Source organism: Anomaloglossus baeobatrachus, chromosome 1, assembly GCF_048569485.1.
Source record: "Anomaloglossus baeobatrachus isolate aAnoBae1 chromosome 1, aAnoBae1.hap1, whole genome shotgun sequence".
Taxonomy (NCBI): domain Eukaryota; kingdom Metazoa; phylum Chordata; class Amphibia; order Anura; family Aromobatidae; genus Anomaloglossus; species Anomaloglossus baeobatrachus.
In genome coordinates, this window is record NC_134353.1 from 569,089,224 (window position 1) to 569,111,037 (window position 21,814).

General features: G+C 41.6%; 1 protein-coding gene across 48 annotated transcripts in view; it reads left to right on the top strand.

The window, feature by feature from the left end:
* PTPRD (protein tyrosine phosphatase receptor type D) overlaps positions 1-21,814 on the top strand; it is a 507,941-nt gene that overhangs the window by 381,996 nt on the left and 104,131 nt on the right. For all 48 annotated transcript variants that reach the window (XM_075317015.1, XM_075317121.1, XM_075317166.1 and 45 more), the window contains one exon: positions 13,823-13,935. In XM_075317015.1, the coding sequence (XP_075173130.1) occupies positions 13,823-13,935 (113 nt within the window). The remainder of the gene's footprint in view (positions 1-13,822; positions 13,936-21,814) is intronic.

Sequence of the window (21,814 nt, forward strand, 5' to 3'; positions counted from 1 at the left end):
CTAGTGGTTGAAGGCTATGGTGCTCCATGAGAACAAATAGTTAGGGAGCTTAGGAGACTATCCCACTGTTTTCCAGTGCATTGAATGTTCGTAGAATAAATATGTTCATACCCAAAGGTTAACAGAACTGAAAACCCTAACCACAGACCCGCTCCACAGGCCTGCCTCACAGACCCGCCCAACAGGCCCACCCCACAAGTCCATCCCACAGGCCCGCCCTACAGACTCGACTCACAGACCCGCCCTACAGGCCCACCTCACAGACCCACGCCACAGGCCCGCCTCAAGGACCCACCCCACAGGCCCCCCTAAAAACCCGCCTTACAGGCCTTCCCCACAGGCCCACCTCACAGGCCTGCCCCACAGGCCCACCTGACAGGCCTGCTCCACAGGCCCACCTCACAGGCCCACTCCACAGACCCGCATCCCAGGCCCACCTCACAGACCCACCCCACTGGCCCGCCTCAAGGACTGCCCATATAAGCCTGCCTCACAGACCTGTCCCACAGGCTCGCCTCACAGGCCTACCCCACAGGCCCGCCTCACAGGCCCACCCCACAGGCTCACCCCACAGGCCCTCCCACCCATGCACCAAGCTATGATTACAAGAAAACTTCAAACACTCATTACACAAAATCTAGAAAATACATTTCTTTATTTCAGGAATCGTTTTAATCAGAATAGCCATGTCTATACTTAAGTTAGTAAAATCCTACTGACAGGTTCTTTTTAAGTGAAAAATGTAAAAAATACATACACAATGTCAAAAGATATATAACATATCAAATAATACCATTGTGAGTTACATACAAGACAACGAAAGGATGCCTACAAGATGTAAAGTTCAGTTACCGTTTTTTTGGCCAACACAAAATTATATACCTGCAATGTCACCATGGGATATTTGGGCTCATTTACATTGTTTCACCTACAGTGTTAAATGACCAGTGATTGGCTACATGTTTACTGATTGACGGTCGTTTGGAAGCCTTAGGGGTGCTTCACACATAGCGAGATAGCTACCGAAATTGCTGCTACGTCACGGTTTTGGTGACGCAACAGTGACCTCATTAGCGATCTCGCTGTGTGTGACACTGAGCAGCGATCTGGCCCCTGCTGTGAGATCGCTGCTCGTTACACACAGCCCTGGTTCGTTTTCTTCAAAGGCGCTCTCCCGCTGTGACGCACACATCGCTGTGTGTGACAGCGAGAGAGCGACGAAATGAAGCGAGCAGAGAGCAGGAGCCGGCATCTGGCAGCTGCGGTAAGCTGTAACCAAGATAAACATCGGGTAACCAAGGGAAGCCCTTTCCCTGGTTACCCGATATTTACCTTCGTTACCAGCCTCCGCCGCTCTCACGCTGCCAGTGCCGGCTCTTGTTCTCTGCACATGTAGCTGCAGTACACATCGTGTAATTAACCCGATGTGTACTGTAGCTAGGAGTGCAGAGAGCCAGCGCTAAGCAGTGTGCGCGGCTCCCTGCTCTCTGCACATGTAGCTGCAGTACACATCGAGTAATTAACCCGATGTGTACTGTAGCTAGGAGAGCAAGGAGCCAGCGCTAAGCAGTGTGCGCTGCTCTCTGCACATGTAGCTGCAGTACACATCGGGTTAATTAACCCGATGTGTACTGTAGCTAGGAGAGCAAGGAGCCAGCGCTAAGCAGTGTGCGCGGCTCCCTGCTCTCTGCACATGTAGCTGCAGTACACATCGAGTAATTAACCCGACGTGTACTGTAGCTAGGAGAGCAAGGAGCCAGCGCTAAGCAGTGTGCGTGGCTCCCTGCTCTCTGCACATGTAGCTGCAGTACACATCGAGTAATTAACCCGATGTGTACTGTAGCTAGGAGAGCAAGGAGCCAGCGCTAAGCAGTGTGCGCTGCTCTCTGCACATGTAGCTGCACTACACATCGGGTTAATTAACCCGATGTGTACTGTAGCTAGGAGAGCAAGGAGCCAGCGCTAAGCAGTGTGCGCGGCTCCCTGCTCTCTGCACATGTAGCTGCAGTACACATCGAGTAATTAACCCGACGTGTACTGTAGCTAGGAGAGCAAGGAGCCAGCGCTAAGCAGTGTGCGTGGCTCCCTGCTCTCTGCACATGTAGCTGCAGTACACATTGGGTTAATTAACCCGATGTGTACTGTAGCTAGGAGAGCAAGGAGCCAGTGCTAAGCAGTGTGCGCGGCTCCCTGCTCTCTGCACATGTAGCTGCAGTACACATTGGGTTAATTAACCCGATGTGTACTGTAGCTAGGAGAGCAAGGAGCCAGTGCTAAGCAGTGTGCGTGGCTCCCTGCTCTCTGCACATGTAGCTGCAGTACACATTGGGTTAATTAACCCGATGTGTACTGTAGCTAGGAGAGCAAGGAGCCAGTGCTAAGCAGTGTGCGCGGCTCCCTGCTCTCTGCACATGTAGCGACGTTATGATCACTGCTGCGTCGCTGTGTTTGACAGCTAAGCAGCGATCATAACAGCGACTTACAAGGTCGCTGTTACGTCACAGAAAATGGTGACCTAACAGTGACATCGCTGTCGCTAGGTGTTAACCCAGCCTTAGACAGTCCAATTGTGCTTACAATATGCACTCAACAATCTGTACCAGATTGTTTTGTGTGCACAGGCAATTGTTGTTTTGGTAGCTTGTCTTGTTTACACAAGATGATTTTTTCCCGTTCACAACATTGGCTATCCCTTAGCCCCAGATCCTGTCAAATTAGAAAGTTACAGTTCTCACAAAATATCGCCAAATGTACAATTCTTTTTTTTTTTTTAACAAATGTTTGATATTTTTTTCACCACTTAAATAAAAAAACTATACATGTTTGTTATCTACGAACTCATACTGACCTGGAGAATCATAACGCCAAGTCAGTTTTACCATATAGGGAACATGGTAAATAAAAAAAAAAGATTGTGTTACTACATTTTTTTATAATTTTACCAAACTTGGATTTTTTTTCTTGTTTTCCAGTACAATATGTGGGAGTCATTCAAAAGTACAATTTACCCCATAGAAAACGGCTATACTGACAGAAAAATAAGAAACATTATGGCTCTTGGAAGAGAGGGAGGAAAAAACTAAAATGAAAAAGGGAAAATCACCAGGTTTTGAAGGGGTTGAGCAAGCTTAGAAATCTTTTCACCTGACGAATGAACGTTTCGCCTGTTTTTTTCAGGTTGTTTTTAGTTTGTGAACATTATATGATTTTTAAGGAACGGGCACTCTTAGAAACGCTCATTTCCAATAATTGTACAGTAGAAATGCACTCTTGCTTTATGCAGTCTAGATGATCTTTGTTCTTATCAGTCTGTGAAAGTCTGATTTTTATGCCAAAATAAATGAAGCAATTATGAACTGGTATCTTTACAGGGTGATAACACAGGTCTACAGTTGTAAAATTGTTGGAAAAGTCAGAGGGGATTTTTATATAAAGTAGAAATAAGAGTTGTCAGCTCATCCACTCTGTCGGCATCATGCACGGAGCTTGCAGTGCAGCCAGGATAGGCAGGTCATGCTGGACTCCAGCTTTACGCGATTTTTATATACTTTTGATCGCCAAAGTCAGTAAAAATATCGAAAAAAATCCATCATGCACAATTTTTTCACAAACACTGACTCCATAGGCCCAACGAGCCACAGCTTTTTTCACAGCTTAAGTTAAATTATTTAGCCAGGGGTTTGGATGTTCCTAAACATTCTACAGAACTTTTAGGCTCTAGACTAAAGCAAAAGAACCTGTTAGCTCCTGGTACCTGTTTTTCCTGGTACAGAAGCAGAGAAAAGGAATTTCTTCCATACTTTTCTCAAGACAGTGCTCTACTGTATTCCAGTGATGTTCCTGGGCTGATGGAAAAAAATAACATTGAGTACAAAGGGAGCAAGTGGAGACTCTTTATTGATTCATGAAAAAAAAAAGTTTGAAAGCTGTGCTACTGCACAGTGGCAGCAAGTGTGCTTCAGTGACTGTAGGACATTATGTGCCCTTGAGGGAAAGCTATTGGAATTTAGACTTTATTCTCAAGAAACTTAAGTACACGGATCAAAAATTGCGAATATGTGCTGATCTGAAAGTTTTCTCTTTGCTCCTTGAGCAACAAGGAAGATACACAAAGTAGCCATGCTTTTTGTGTGAATGGGACAGCCGGGATAGGACTCGTTACTGGAGCAAAAAAAATTGCCCAATGTTAACATCTTTGCAATCTGGAATCATGAACATAGTTGTGGAAAGCTTAGTTGATCCCACTAAAGTTCTCTTGTCACCGCTCCACATTAAGCTTGGACTGATGAAGCAATTTGTGCAAGTTCTACCAAAAGAAGGAGAAGCTTTTAAATAACTGTCCAAAGCAAACCTGAAGGAAGGCATTTTTGTGGGTCTGATTGTTCAGAAACTGAAAGATGATGTGTTCAAAACCAAAATGAATGCTGTTGAGAAAAGGTTATGGGATTATTTTAAAAAAGTTTTGAAGAAATTTCCAGGTGACAACAAAGATCCAAAATGTAAGTGCATCGTGGAGAACATGCTGAAATGTTTCAAAGCCTTGGATTGTCTGATGAATTTGAAGTTACATTTTATACATTCCCATTTGGACTACTTTCCTGAAAACCTCGGTGCTGTTAGCGAAGAGCTAAGAGAAAGATTTCATTAGGATATCAAGAAAAAGTAACTATGATACCAAGGTAGTTGGAACTGGACATGATGGGGGATTACTGCTGGATGCTTCACAGAGAAAATATGCAGGCCTTCATTTAGAGAAAGTATCAAGAGAAGCCTTAAACAGAAAAAAAGAAGCAATAATTAATTTCCTATAACGTTGCAGGATCAATGTTCAATACATTTTTATATATAATATTGTGCAAAGTTTTTGTTAAAATTAAGATTTTGATTGTTCATCTCGCTTGTACGTAATTTCACGTGTGTTTTGTGCAATATCCAATTGTGATGGTTAACAATATAAGTGTTTTTTTGAATCAGGGCATAAAAAAAATATAAGAATCAGTCATTAGATTTGAAAACAATTTCTTAAACCCAAATTTTGTATACCTTTGTAATCAGAAACAAGTGCTGTAATTTTGTTTTCCAATTGTTGACTTTTCCAAATGTCCCACTACTCCCACATGGGCTGATAAGAAGATAAGAGTTCTCCATTATACTAAACAGATCATAGTTTCATGATTACACATAATCAAACTTGTCAGGTTTCTATTCTCCTCACACTGCACATGAAGCTCTGGAAAAACAATACGGCATGCAGCACTGTTGCACATGCGGTAGCAGTGTCATATGTATGGACAGGGGTGTGATGATGCGATTAATCACATTTAGTAGAGCCATCTCAGTATACAAATTAATGCAGAGGATAAAGATCCTACATGTAGTCATATAAGCAGCATATGTCAGTGGATGTCTAAAGGTTCCAGGCATTGATTTGGGAGCTAGGAGCTCTGAATGGACATGATGGATATAAGGGGGGGGGGGGTGAACATTACACTTTTTGGATTTATAGGTACATTAGAAGCTTAGAGATATCAGGTAGTTTGGTTCTCATAGCAAAAATCACCTATTTTGTTGTTACCTTGTAGCGTGAGATACATATTGTATGGAGCTGAGAACCACAAGAAGGAGCCTTTATTATGTTAATAAGACCAACGTACGTGCCAGTCACTGGATCATTTTTCTATTCCAAAACCAGACTTAATAATTTTTCTTTGTTATTCGGAGTGAAGACCTCGCCTGCAAGTCTCAGAATTGATTAATTTTCTCTTCGTGAGCTCACTTGTGTGGCTTGTCTTGCCTGGGCTTAGTTTCTGTAATTAGTATTCAGTTTGCTGATATCACCACCTACAAATAATTAAATGTTTCCAATACCTCTACATAGGTAATAAACTCCTCGTCTTTGTTATGCTAAAAGTGAGCAGAAAACGCTCACTGAAAATGGCACTGGCACGAGATTTTATTAAGATAGGAAACTGATGAGTTCTTTTGTGACACATTAAACAACTCAGCCATGGATCCAGCTCATTGCAAGTCGCCTCATCTGAAAGGTTGTGGATTTGAAGCTCATGCAGAGGCAAAGGATCATTTGCAAAGGATTCAGTCAATGTTGTCCAGAAAACAATTAGCCATATGTTTACAGAAAGCAGTGGTGTTGGCTCCTCCACACAATGTCGAAGCCGCAGCAAGCTGACAACACATAAATGAGCTAATATGCACTTGTAGGGCTCCATCTGTCTCTGTGTCAATGGTCTCTTAACAAAAATTGACACTTTTGCCACTGGCATCCGTTATACATTTTAAACTAAAGTGTCACAGAGAGCATACACTAATAGCTGGGAAATGTCATGATGTGATCTTCACATTTAGATATACTAAATATATTTTTCAGCGTAAAATTGATGTTATGAGAAGTCAAGGATGTTGTGTCCAGAGGGAGATGGCAATCACAATTCTAATGGAGACATTCTTCTTTTTTGAGAACATTTAGCTGACTGGTTTACATGTTGGCATTTATTTTTCTAACTATTTTGGGGTATTATTTACATTTTCATCATTAGTTTTATTTATTTTTCAGCCATATTTATTTAAATTTAAAGACATACGAAAAGAGCAATAGCATATCACAAATTAGAAGAGAGCCCCATGCCCACACTCCATGCCGAAACAAGTGCATTTAAAAAATACAAGTAGAAAACAATAAAATAACAATACAAGTAGAAAGTAATAAAATAAAAATACATGTAGAAGACAATAAAATAACTATACAGGAAGAAAAGAAAAATGCAAGTAGAAAACAGTAAAATAAAAATACAAGTAGAAAACAAATTCAAAATACAAATAGAAAACAATAAAATAAAATTACAAGTAGAAAGCAATAAAATAAAAATACAAGTATAAAGCAATAAAATTAAAATACATGTAGAAAACAATAAAATAACTATACAAGAAGAAAATAAAAATACAAGTAGAAAACAATAAAATAAAAATATAAGTATAAAAATACAAGTAGAACACAATAAAATAAAAATACAAGTAGAGAAAAATAAAATCAAAATACAAGTAGCAAATAATAAAATCAAAATACAAATATTGACATGTTTTAGCATATGTCCCAGATGATGTTAAACCTTTTCTCCTTTTATAAAGAGATACAGTCATATGAAAAAGTTTGGGCACCCCTATTAATGTTAACCTTTTTTCTTTATAAAAATTTGTTTTTTTGCAACAGCTATTTCAGTTTCATATATCTAATAACTGATGGACTGAGTAATATTTCTGAATTGAAATGAGGTTTATTGTACTAACAGAAAATGTGCAATCCGCATTTAAACAAAATTTGACCTCTGCAAAAGTATGGGCACCCTTATCAATTTCTTGATTTGAACACTCCTAACTACTTTTTACAGACTTACTAAAGCACTAAATTGGTTTTGTAACCTCATTGAGCTTTGAACTTCATAGGCAGGTGTATCCAATCATGAGAAAAGGTATTTAAGGTGGCCACTTGCAAGTTGTTCTCCTATTTGAATCTCCTATGAAGAGTGGCATCATGGGCTCCTCAAAACAACTCTCAAATGATCTGAAAACAAAGATTATTCAACATAGTTGTTCAGGGGAAGGATACAAAAAATTGTCTCAGAGATTTAAACTGTCAGTTTCCACTGTGAGGAACATAGTAAGGAAATGGAAGAACACAGGTACAGTTCTTGTTAAGCTCAGAAGTGGCAGGCCAAGAAAAATATCAGAAAGGCAGAGAAGAAGAATGGTGAGAACAGTCAAGGACAATCCACAGACCACTTCCAAAGACCTGCAGCATCATCTTGCTGCATATGGTGTCAATGTGCATCGGTCAACAATACAGCGCACGTTGCACAAGGAGAAGCTGTATGGGAGAGTGATGCGAAAGAAGCCATTTCTGCAAGCACGCCACAAACAAAGTCGCCTGAGGCATGCAAAAGCACATTTGGACAAGCCAGTTACATTTTGGAAGAAGGTCCTGTGGACGGATGAAACAAAGATTGAGTTGTTTGGTCATATAAAAAGGCGTTATGCATGGAGGCAAAAAAACACGGCATTCCAAGAAAAGCACTTGCTACCCACAGTAAAATTTGGTGGAAGTTCCATCATGCTTTGGGGCTGTGTGGCCAATGCCGGCCCCGGGAATCTTGTTAAAGTTGAGGGTCGCATGGATTCAACTCAGTATCAGCAGATTCTTGACAATAATGTGCAAGAATCAGTGATGAAGTTGAAGTTACACAGGGGATGGATATTTCAGCAAGACAATGATCCAAAACACCGCTCCAAATCTACTCAGGCATTCATGCAGAGGAACAATTATAATGTTCTGGAATGGCCATCCTAGTCCCCAGACCTTAATATCATTGAAAATCTGTGGGATGATTTGAAGGGTTCTGTCCATGCTCAGCGACCATCAAACTTAACTGAACTGGAATTGTTTTGTAAACAGGAATGGTAAAATATACCTTCATCCAGGATCCAGGAACTCATTAAAAGCTACAGGAAGCGACTAGAGGCTGCTATTTTTGCAAAAATAGGATCTACAAAATATTAATGTCACTTTTATGTTGAGGTGCCCATACTTTTGCACCGGTCAAATTTTGTTTAAATGCGGATTGCACATTTCCTGTTATTACAATAAACCTCATTTCAATCCAGAAATATTACTCAGTCCATCAGTTATTAGATATATGAAACTGAAATAGCTGTTGCAAAAACCCAAAGTGTTATAAAGAAAAAAGGTTAAAGGGGGCTTTACACGCTACGATATCGCTAATGCGAAGTCGTTGGGGCACGTATTTTGTGACGCACATCCGGCCGCATTAGCGATGCCATTGCTTGTGACACCTATGAGCGATTTTGCATCGTCGCAAAAACGTGCAAAATCGCTCATCGGTGACATGGGGGTCCATTCTCAATTATCGTTACTGCACCAGTAACGAAGTTGTTCCTCGCTCCTGCGGCAGCACACATCGCTCCGTGTGACGCCGCAGGAACGAGGAACCTCTCCTTACCTATCTCCCGCCCGCAATGCGGAAGGAAGGAGATGGGTGGGATGTTACATCCCGCTCATCTCCACCCCTCCGCTTCTATTGGGGTTCAGTGACGCTGCTGTGACGTCGCTGTGACGCTAAACGCACCACCCCCTTAGAAAGAAGGCGGTTCACCAGTCACAGCGACGTCGCCGGGCAGGTAAGTAGTGTGACGTGTCTGAGCGATGTTGTGCAGCACGGGCAACGATTTGCCCATGTCGCACAACAGATGGGGCGGGTACCCACGCTAGCAATATCGGTACCAATATTGCAGCGTGTAAAGCGGCATTAACATTAATAGGGGTACCCAAACATTTTCATATGACTGTAGTCTATACATTTAATCAGTTTTAGTAGTAATCTTATCATGTGATAAGCAATAAGTTATTTTTTGTCTTTTCTCTATATTTGATTTATCTAGAAAATGCAAAATCTGTGATGAGGATTCCAAACCTCATCATAAAATTGGTCATATAGATCATTAACCTAGAAACTAGAGTTATAGCCAGATTCTGATGAAGAGATTTGGGATTTTTATTTTTGTTGTGGTCGTCTTTGCTAGTGACAACCGGAAGTGCAGCCATAATTGTTATCACTTTTGAATTAGCTTCTCCAGCTCAGCTACTAACGATCCTTTGTCATCTTGTCAGCATGTCAAGCAATAACAATGTGACAAACTAATTCAAAGCTTACAACCGATACAGCTGCACTTCCTTTTAACACTGCAACAATGTCCAATTCAGCCCAAACGTCTCATTTGTAATCCCCCATTTTAATTTCTAGTGTACAAATATTTGGCCAATTTAAAATCCATCAAAAATGAAAATTACTCAAATTTTATATCAATTTTGGCCTTGCTACATTAACCCCTTCACGACCATGGACGGATCTTTCCGTCATGGTGCCCTGGGCCTTAAAGACCAAGGACGGATCTTTCCGTCATGGCGTAATTGCGACACCGGAGCCTCCGGTAACTGCGATCGGTTAACATAAACCGCAGATTCGGGGAGGAGGGGACCTGTACCTAACCTCAGGAGGGGTGGTGCCTCCTCCCCGGACCTACGGAGGCTGTGATTGGCTGACGAACGCCGCTCAACCAATCACAGCCACTTTAATGTTCCAGCCATTTAAAATGACTGAAACATTGAAATCCAGCCCTGACCAGTGCAGCTGTAGCACTGGCCATTGGCTGGAGCTGGGTGACCTCACTGGATCACCCTCCCCCAGTTCCAGCAGCTCTGATTGGAGAGATCGGCCTTGTGACCGATCTCTCCAATCACCATGGACCTGTTGCCGGTGACCGTCACCGTCACTTGTCATCCCTGCAGCACGCCAGCACAGTGAGTGTATACAGTGCAATGGCAGGGCGACAAGCTCCGGTCCCATGCTGTTATGTGACCGGAGCATGGGACCCGGAAGTTGCCGCGCTGCCATTGCACTATATGAAACCGGCAAAAAGCCTCCCGATCCGCCGCCGCCGCTGCCCTCCGCGATATGCCACCTGACTCCCTCGATCTGCTGCCCGCACCCCCACCCCTCGTGATCTGCTACTCGCACCCCCACCCCCACACCTCCCGATCCGCCGCTGCCCTCCGCGATCTGCCACCTCTCTCCCCGATCTGCTGCCCGCACCCCCACCCCTCGTGATCTGCTGCCCACACCCTCACCCCCACACCTCGCATTCTGCCGCCGCCGCTGCCCTCCGCGATCTGCCACCTGTCTCCCCGATCTGCTGCCCGCACCCCCACCCCTCGTGATCTGCTGCCCTCATCCCCACTCCTCCCGATCCATCGTTGCCCTCCGCGATCTGCCACCTGTCTCCCTGGTCTGCTGCCTGCACCCCCACCCCTCGTGATCTGCTGCCCGCACCCCCACACCTCCCGATCTGCCGCTGCCCTCCGCGATCTGCCACCTGTCTCCCCGATCTGCTGCCCGCACCCCCACCCCCACACCTCCCGATCCGCCGCTGCCCTCCGCGATCTGCCACCTGTCTCCCTGATCTGCTGCCCGCACCCTCACCCCTCCCGATCCGCCGCTGCCCTCCTCCGTCTGCCACAGTGTCACCGCTCTCCCCAATCTGCTGCCCGGCCCCTCTCCCTCGTGATCGGCTGCGCGGCCCCTCTCCTCCGTTATGTGCTGCGCGCCCCCTCTCCTCCGTTATGCGCTGCGCGCCCCCTCTTCTCCGTTATGCGCTGCGCCCCCCTCCCCTCTGTTATGTGCTGCCCGCCACTCCCCCTCGTGATCGGCTGGCGCCCCCTCCCCTTCGTGATGTGCTGCCCACTCCCCCCCACCTCTCACCCCTGTGATCGGCTACCCGACCCTCCCCTGTCACCCCCGTGATGTGTGCTCCCTCCCCTGTCACCCCCGTGATGTGTGCTCCCTCCCCTGTCACCCCCGTTATGTGTGCTCCCTCCCCTGTCACCTCCGTGATGTGTGCTCCCTTACCTGTCACCCCCGTGATCTGTGCTCCCTCACCTGTCATTCCGTAATCTGCTTTCCGCTCTCCCGCCACCCCTCACCCCCATGATCTGCACTCCCTCACCTCTCACCCCTGTGATCTGTGATCCCTCACCTCTCACCGCCGTAATCTGTGCTCCCTCACCCCCCATGATCTGTGCTCCCTCACCTCTCACCCCCATGATCTGTGCTCTGCTCACCTGTCTCCCCCGTGATCTGCGCTGTGCTCCCTCTCCCACCTCTCACCCTCCCCGATCTGCTGCCTCCTTCATCTCCTGTGATCCTGCTGCCTAGATCCATCCTGTAAGGTAACTATCCCCAATCTCACCTCCAACTCCCCTTCCCTCCCATCCCCCCCATCCCCCCTTCACCCCATCCTCTTCCACTCCTGCATGCACTGCGCCCTCTCCCATCCGCCCCCACCCTATCCCAGCCACTTCCACCCTATCCCAGCCGCCTCCGTCTCACATTCACAGATACTTCCTTTATATGCCGCTGCCCCCCCATCTGCCGCCCCCCCACCCCATCTGCCGCTGTTCTGATCCATCCTGTAAGTATTGTTCGTGGCTCTTTTCTAACTATCCCCAATCGCATCTCCCACTCCCTCTCCCCCCCTCCTCCCCCACCTGCTTGCCGCCAAGTGATGATCAGCTACGTGATTGGCTGATCAGGTACGTAATTGTTGCTCTAGTTTTTACTTTTTTTTGTGCACAAAAAAAAACTTGAACAATTAGGTACCTGATCAGCAATCGTCCTGCAGTCGTACTCGACTTTGGACAGGACTTCTTTTTTCCATCCCACCTAGTCCCCCCCTTTTTTGCAGAACATTCGTGCGTGCGCCCTGTGTTTTTTTCTATGCCATGGGGGTCTAGTTTCCAAAATGGGGTCACATGTGGGGGAGCTCCACTGTTTCGACACCTCAGGGGGTCTCCAAACACAACATGGAATACGCTAATTATCCCAGACAATTTTGCATTTGAAAAGTCAAATGACGCTTCTTGCATTCTGAGCCCTGCTGTGTGCCCAAACATTTGATTTCCACCACATATGAGGTATCTGTGTACTCAGGAGAAATTGCACCATACATTTTATGGTGCAATTTTTCTGATACCCCTGTGAAAAAAAAGCTACCTGGTTGAAATAACAATTTTGTGGTAAATTTCTTTTTTTTTATTTTCACGGCTCAACTCTATTAATTTTTGTGAAACCCCCAGAGAATCAAAGTGCTCAATAAACATCTAGATAAATTCCATGAGGGGTCTAGTTTCAAAAATGGGGTCACATGTGGGGGAGCCCCACTGTTTCGGCACCTCAGGGGCTCTCCAAACGCAACATGGTGCGGCTAACGATTCCAGCTAATTTTCTGTTCAAAATGTCAAATGACGCTCCTTCCCTTCCGAGTCCTGCCGTGCGGCCAAGCAGTGATTTTTCGCCACATATGAGGTATCTGCGTGCTCAGAAGAAATTGCCCAACAAATTTTGGGGGTTCATTTAATCCTGCTACCCTTGTGAAAATGCAATATTTGAGGCTAAATTAACATTTTTGTTGCAAAAAGTAAAATGTTCATTTTTTTCCTTCCACATTGCTTTAGTTACTGTGAAGCACCAGAAGGGTTAATAACCTTCTTGAATGTGGTTTTGAGTAGCCTGAGGGGGTGCCATTTTTTGAATAGTGTCGCTTTTGGGTGTTTTGTGTCATGTAGACCTTTCAAAATCGCTTCAAATGTGATGTGGTCCCTAAAAAAAGTGGCTTTGTAAATTTTGTTGTAAAAATGAGAAATTGCTCATAAACTTTGAACCCCTATAACTTCCTTATTTTTTTTTTCCCCCAAAATTGTTCTGAGGTAAAGTAGACATGTGGGAAATGTTATTTATTAATTATTTTGTGTCATATGTCTCGTTGGTTTTAGAGCATAAAAATTCAAAGTTTGAAAATTACAAAGTTTTCAAAATTTTCGCGAAATTTCCGTTTTTTTCACAAAGAAACGCAAAAAATATCGGCCTAAATTTACCACTAACATGAAGCCCAATATGTCACGAAAAAACTATCTCAGAATCACCGGGATCCGCTGAAGCGTTCCAGAGTTATAACCTCATAAAGTGACACTGGTCAGAATTGCAAAAAATGGCCTGGTCTTTAGGGTCAAAATAGGCTTGGGACTGAAGGGGTTAATTTCACCAGCTCTAGATGGAACATCACCATTTTGAACAGTAGATATACCGTTTCTTTGATTGCAGTATATAATTGTATGTCTATGCATGGGAAATAGCTGGAATATAGTTTACAGCAATGACATTGTCATCCTTTTCATCAACAGGAAGAGGACTGAGTCTGAATCCAGAAAGAGCAGCTTACCAAACAATAAAGAGATTCCATCGCATCATCCCACTGATCCGGTAGAACTCAGGCGTCTTAACTTTCAAACACCAGGTGAGGAATGTAATTGTCTCCTTGTAAACTTTTTTGCCACCACCAAAGGAGCTTCCTACATGTTTTAAATCAATCAGTTCTAATTTGAGTATACATGTAGAATTGTGTTACTCAGCTAATAATCAGTGATATGTATGAAGAGACATACTGTACCAGCGATGCAAAGCATCATTACAGCTACTGTACTAGTGTAAGACACTGTTTTCATTTTTTAGAAGTCTTACCCTATCTACTTATTGTCTTTACAGTAACTCTGTTCTGTTACTGTACTTATGACAAGTTATACCTTGTATCAAATAATGCATATTATATTTTACAATACATCCCCAATTCCAAAAAAGCCAGAACTTGTGTAAAATGCAAAGGAAACAAGAATGTAATGATTCAGGAATGTATTTTAGCAATATTGTTTTCACAACAGAACATAAAATGCATATCAGAAGGTGAAAGTCAGACATTTTTCCATACCATTTTAAAAATATAAGTAATTTAGAAATTGATGGCAGCAACATATCTCTAAAAAATTAAAATCGGTTAAAAAATGGCTAGACAAGTAAGTGGTACTAATGAAAAACAGCTGTAAATTTTCAACCAAATCTCATGATTAAGTATAAAAAGAGCATGTTAGAGAGGTAGAGTCTCTCAGAAGCCAAGATGGTTAGAGATTCACCAATCTGTAAATATATCTAAAAATTGTGCTATTTCAGAAAAATGTTTCTAAATGTAAATTGAAAATATCCCACCATATACGGCACATAATATCATCAAAAGGCTCAAAGATTTTTCACAAATCCATATGCAAAAGGGACAAGACTGACTGTTAATATTGAATGTGGGTGACCTACGGATGATCACGTGGTACTGTTTTGAAAACAGGCATGATTTGGTCATCCAAATCACTTAATCGGCTCAGGAATAATTCCAGAAATCATTGTCTGTGAACACAGTTTGTCGTTCAATCCACAAATGAAAGTTAAATGTCTGTCTCCAAATTGTCAACACAATCCAGAAAAACAGTTAGTTTTTTATCACAAGGCAAAAGGTGATTTTAAATAGACTGAGGGAATATGAAAAAGTGTTTGGTGGTCCGATTAATATAAAATTGAAATTCTTTACGGAAACAATAGATGCCATGTTCTTGTTCAGCAGACTCTAAAGGAGGGGGGCCATCCAGATTGTTATCAGTGCATTGTTCAAAAGCCCACATCTCTGATGCTATGGGGTTGCATTAGTGGCTAATGACATGGGCAGCTTACACATCTTGAAAGGCACTATAAATGCTAAGCATTATATAGAGGTTTTAGAAAAACCTATCATCCCATACACATAAGGCAGAGGTGGGGAAATCTTTTATTGCCAATGGATATTTATAACCTCATTTGGGGCCATACAAAATTATCAAGTAGAAATGTATCCTGCCATATTTGGTCAATCTACTGTATATAAAGAAAGCAGCACTCCAGCATTATTTTTATTTCACCGCTGGAGTGGTACTTCTAATCTAAGTCCTCTGCTCCTGTCTTATACTCACCCTACGGTGTCTTCATCTGTTATCAGTGTCACTTTAGTTGGTCTTCAGAAGTTTGTGAACTGCTGCCTGCTCTAGTGTTTCATGGAGCAAACCAGAGGTCACACTTCAATTCAAGTCTGAGAGCCTCGTACTTCCTTCCATAGTCTTGCATTGAGAGCTTATGAGGTAATTTGCGACTTCCGGCCAGTGAAAAGTTGCGGTCACAAGATAACATCATGGGACTGGAGCAACACCAAAAAAAGTGAAAATGTCAGAGGTTGAGTATAAAACTGGGGAAGGGACCTTAGGTTAAAACCACCAATCCAGCACTGAAGTCAACACAAACCGCTGTATTTGTGCTTTGAATCACCCCTAATATGTTGTCTCTTTGGTGCAACATGTTAGATGGTATTGATGTTGTTGCTACTCGCTGCAGTAAATTCTTCTGGACAAAGATATTTATTACACTACATGTCTCCTTACAGTGATAAATTCATCCCTGCTCACATTGCATTTATAGACCTCAAGCAATGAGAGGTCTGCTATATACATCAGATGTGAGACACCGAGACTGCTTATATACTTTACATCACATAGGAGACACAAAGAATGCTGTATATACACGTGTAGAAAACATTGGGGCTAAATCATATACATTAAATAGGAGACACTGGGGCTGGTGCATAAATCTCATATAGGACACACAGAGTCTCTGCTTTATATACACATAACATAGGAGACAGTGATACTGCTATATATATCACATATAATACACTGAGACTGCTGTATACATTGCATAGGAGACACTGGGGCTGGTGCATAAACATCACAAAGGAGATACTGGGACTTGTGCATATATGTCACATAGGAGACATTGGGGCTGGTGCATACACATTACATAGGAGATACTGGCGATTGAGCATATACATCACATATGATACACAGAGGCTATAGCATATCCATCACATAGGAGACACTGGGATTGAAGCATATACATCACTTAGGAGACACTGGGGCTGCTGTCTGCATTAGTAGAACAGGAGCTCAGAGTGCAAAAACTCCACCCACAAAATACATCCTAACACTAGCACTGATGAATGTCTGGACTTAAACCTTGATTGCATGTGCCGCAGCATTCAGTAGTAATTTGGTGTACGTACTTGGAAGATATGGGGCAATTAAAGGGAATCTGTCACCAGGTTTTTGCTACCCTGTTTGAGAGCTGCATAATGTGGAGACAGAAACCCTGATTCCGGCGCTGTCTTATACTGAGCTGTTTGGTGTCATTTTGATAAATTCTCTGTTTTCTCTCCTGCAAATCTAGCAGTTATATGAAAATGGAAGTCTATAATCCTCATAAACCACTGATTGGCATCTTTCTGCCAATATACAGTGTACACAAAAAGCTGTCAATCAGTGGTAGGATTATACAGTGCTCATGAATACGCTTGGCTACCTGGCTCCAGACCAAGTAGTCCTCTAATGATAATCTTTTGCTGATTAAACAGTGATTTTATCAAAACTATACTAAGCAGCCCAGTAAGTGACACATCGCTGGAATCAGGATGTCTGCCTCTACATTATGCTGCTCTCAAATTAGGTAGTAAAACACTGGTGACATCTTCCTTTTAAATGACCAGCGAAACAGGGCCACTGACCCAAGCACTGTGGTCCCTGGGAATCTGCACTGGGGGCCAGAGGTTCCCCACCCCTGATTTATGAGAAGGCTTTGCATATTTTAGCAAGACAATGGTAAACCACATACTACATCCATCATAACAGTTTAACTTCTCAGAAGAAGAGTTTGGGTATAAACTGGCAATCTACAGTCCAGGATCTTTTACCAATAGAAAACATTTGGTGGATAATGAAACGATAAATCGAGGGAAGACAAGCCAGGACTGTTGAGCAGCTATCAAAACTCCAGCTACTGGTCTCTTCAGTTCTCAGATATATACAAACTGTTGTAAAAAGAATGGGGGATGGTAAACAATGGTAGACAGGGGCAAGTTCTAACTTTTTTTGAGATCTGTTGCTGCCATCAATTTCTTAATTTTCTATTTTTTTTACAAATTAAATGAAAAATGGCTAACTTTCAATTTTTGATATCTGTTCTATGTTTTTTGGGAATAAAATATGGCTGTAAGTGATTTTTTATATATCCTATTATGTACCACGTATATTTAAATGGTCACTGACATAAATCAACTTTAATAATATAGCTCATCAGAGAGATGCACTTTTTTTCTTCACTTTTGAGACACTTCTTCCCCCTGTCCCCTGAGCTCATTATTAAAAAGCAACTAAAAATGCTACTCAAAACAAGATGGACTGCCAACTCACTAAGAGGTTAAATTACAACTGTCTATTGAAATCAATGGAGAAAGACTGAGGAAGGAGAATGTAAGAGAGGGACATACAGACGCACACAAACCATGCAGCATCTTATTAGTAAGCTTTTTCTCTCTCCAAATGCTGGATTGCAATTAAAAAAAGTCTGTGGAGCCTCTGTTAGGAGTCTCGACACAGAAACTAGCCAGATATCCCTTCGGGAAGGACCTAGCCAAGGAGTGGCTCTTTTTAGGAGACCACCATAACCACCGTATTAGATGGCACTTTTAGTCAATATCCAACTTTTTGACAAGTTTAAAGATATGACAAGGGAAATACCAAGGCCAGGTATCCATCCACAGACAGCTGTTTCGGGGTATTGCCCCTCATCAGTGTGGAGTAGGATTCTGGCCAGGTGGGAGCAATGCCTAGTAGACCAACAAGACAAAACAATCACTGATCTCGGGGAGACCAGCCAGATAAAACACTGCTGGCAGCCAACGAGGACACTCAAAACAGTGAAATCCTAGGTGCATTGCCCCCTGGGAAATATGCAAGTCAAAAAAGTCTGTGGAGCCTCTGTTAGGAGTCTCGACACAGAAACTAGCCAGATATCCCTCCGGGAAGGACCTAGCCAAGGAGTGGCTCTTTTTAGGAGACCATCATAACCACCATATTAGATGGCCCTTTTAGTCAATATTCAACTTTTTGACAAATGCTGGATTCACAGCTTCACTGCTGTATAATGTCCTTCATGCTGCTGCCTCTACACATAAAGAAATTCTAATGTCAAATATTCAATGGTTGCATATAGAATTTCACTGTAGCTATATTCTTTTTATTAGACTGACTAGTTGTTTTAGAGTGCACCTGTTCACACTTGTCTTCTTCTTGGCTGTGCTGGTCACCTTTTGTTCAAATTTGTAGCATACTTCTTTGTGCTCTAAGTACCTAATTTTTAACATAGTTTGTATAGCAGTAATGCAATTTCAATTTAATATATTCAATGGTTACATTTAATGGCATTTCAGAGTGCAGCTATATTCTTTTTGTTAGATTGACTAGTTGTTTTAGAGTGCACCTGTTCACACTTGCCTTTTTCTTGGAGGTGCTGGTTAGTTTTTGTATATTTGTAAAAAAAAAATGCTTAACAGACAGGAGTGATCTCAGTGGTTGATACCTTTTAAACAATTTTTTTTCTATCTACTGGCTATCTACTGGCTAATATATGATATATGTTACCGGGATATTTGTAGTGTGTTACTATACTCACTGATCTCCATGTTCTCTGGTATCCAGCACTGTTCCACTCCTCTTCTGAGTCATATGATGATTCCAATTCTATGAATTACACTTCACTCTATATGTAAGCTGGAAGTGTCTTTTACAATGTAAGACTTTGGAGCTTCGTTCTGACACTTCCGGGTGACATCGGCAAGTGGGAATAGCCATCATGTGATTCAGGAGACAAATAGAGCAGCCCTGGATACCAGTGAAGATGTCAGTTCTACACTACACTAATATATACACAAGTTTAGGAAATAAAAAAATAACAAATGAACTTCTATAAAGAAAGTAGGTAAATATTGAGTCTTACATGTAATACTCCTTTGGAGAAATTTTGGGATTTCACCAGCACAAAACTCCAGGCATCTTATTCTTTAAAATAAAACTTCTTTATTTCTTGTCATTAAAAAGTCCATGCTATAGTGGTTAAGCCCATGTTAGAGAGGACGCGTTTCGAACATCCAGTTCTTATTCAATCTCTAAACCATCTAGTCACAGAACTGTTTAAAAAGGGGCTAAACCCAAACATGTGATCAAATGGAAGGAAAGAGCAGGATAATTGCAAAAACATTAACCCATTGTGTTGGATCACTCCATATAGTGCCATGACACCCATATACATACATGGTATTTAAGCAAGATTAGTATGCAAACATCAATTCATTTCTTTTATTTAAGCCTTTAGGAAATCTTGTGCCCATTAAAAACATCCATTTTATTTCTCTTTGAAAAAGGATATCCTTCAAATTTCCACCTCTTCTAGGTAGTTTAATTTTTTCTATGGCATTAACTTTCATGCCTTTCAAATCCCCTGCATGTGCGTCGCGAAAATGTTGAGACGCTCCTGATAATTTTCTCGTGGTGGCATTATTCACATCATAGATGTGTTCAGATATCCTTTTTCTAAGTGGGCGACAAGTGCTGCCTATATATTGCAGCTGACAAATGGTACAAGATATTAAATAAACTACATGGTCTGAACTGCAGTTTATTAGTGACATTATTTTATAGGTTTTTTTATGTGCATATGAGGAAAAATCCTTTACATTTAACATATAACCGCATAGTCCACACGATCTGTGGCCACATTTAAACGAACCTGTACTAGGTAACCAATTGCCGGTATTTTTTTCCCCATTAGTGGAACCGCACCTGTTCATGTGATCACTTGGTGATAACATGGATCCCAATGTAATGTTCCTTTTGGAAACAAATTTAACTCCATTTTTTAGAATTTGATATAATGTGTCATCTGTAGATAAAATGGGTAGATATTTTTTGATAATTTTAATTACATCATAATAGTTCTTACTATATGTTGTTGAAAAAACAACCGACAATTCCTTTTGGGAACTATTTTTGATTTTATTCATATCCAAATATTGTGACCTACTCACTTTACTCGCCTTGATTTTGGCTTTTTGAAGATTTTTCAATTTATAACCTCTTGCCAAAAACCTCCTTTCAATAATGTCGCATTCCACCTCAAAACTATTTTGAGTATTACAACACCTCCTGGCACGGACATATTCACCTGTAGGGATGTTATCAATGACATGTCTTGGATGGCAACTTCCCGCATGTAATAGCGAGTTGCCTGATATGGGTTTTCTATAAAGGCTGCAATTAATTTCTCCATTATCACCCTTCCCATGAAACTGTATATCCAAAAAATTAATTTTTGATACATCATGAAAAAAAGTGAAAAAAAGATTGTGGGCATTATTATTGATGGGATGTTCAATGGGCGCACGATTTTCCCCTTCTTTAGCGGGCATATTTATGTTTTGGTGGGGAGAACAATATATTTTCAATCAATGTAATCCCTTTTTCTCGGATATAGCATTATATCTGAGATTTATAGATGATGTACTTATTGTATGGCAAAATCCAAATAAAAAAATTGAGGATTTTATTTTTTACATCAATAATAATAAATTGAAAAATCTTCAAAAAGCCAAAATCAAGGCAAGTAAAGTGAGTAGGTCACAATATTTGGATATGAATAAAATCAAAAATAGTTCCCAAAAGGAATTGTCGGTTGTTTTTTCAACAACATATAGTAAGAACTATTATGATGTAATTAAAATTATCAAAAAATATCTACCCATTTTATCTACAGATGACACATTATATCAAATTCTAAAAAATGGAGTTAAATTTGTTTCCAAAAGGAACATTACATTGGGATCCATGTTATCACCAAGTGATCACATGAACAGGTGCGGTTCCACTAATGGGGAAAAAAATACCGGCAATTGGTTACCTAGTACAGGTTCGTTTAAATGTGGCCACAGATCGTGTGGACTATGCGGTTATATGTTAAATGTAAAGGATTTTTCCTCATATGCAGATAAAAAAAACTATAAAATAATGTCACTAATAAACTGCAGTTCAGACCATGTAGTTTATTTAATATCTTGTACCATTTGTCAGCTGCAATATATAGGCAGCACTTGTCGCCCACTTAGAAAAAGGATATCTGAACACATCTATGATGTGAATAATGCCACCACGAGAAAATTATCAGGAGCGTCTCAACATTTTCGCGACGCACATGCAGGGGATTTGAAAGGCATGAAAGTTAATGCCATAGAAAAAATTAAACTACCTAGAAGAGGTGGAAATTTGAAGGATATCATTTTTCAAAGAGAAATAAAATGGATGTTTTTAATGGGCACAAGATTTCCTAAAGGTTTAAATAAAAGAAATGAATTGATGTTTGCATACTAATCTTGCTTAAATACCATG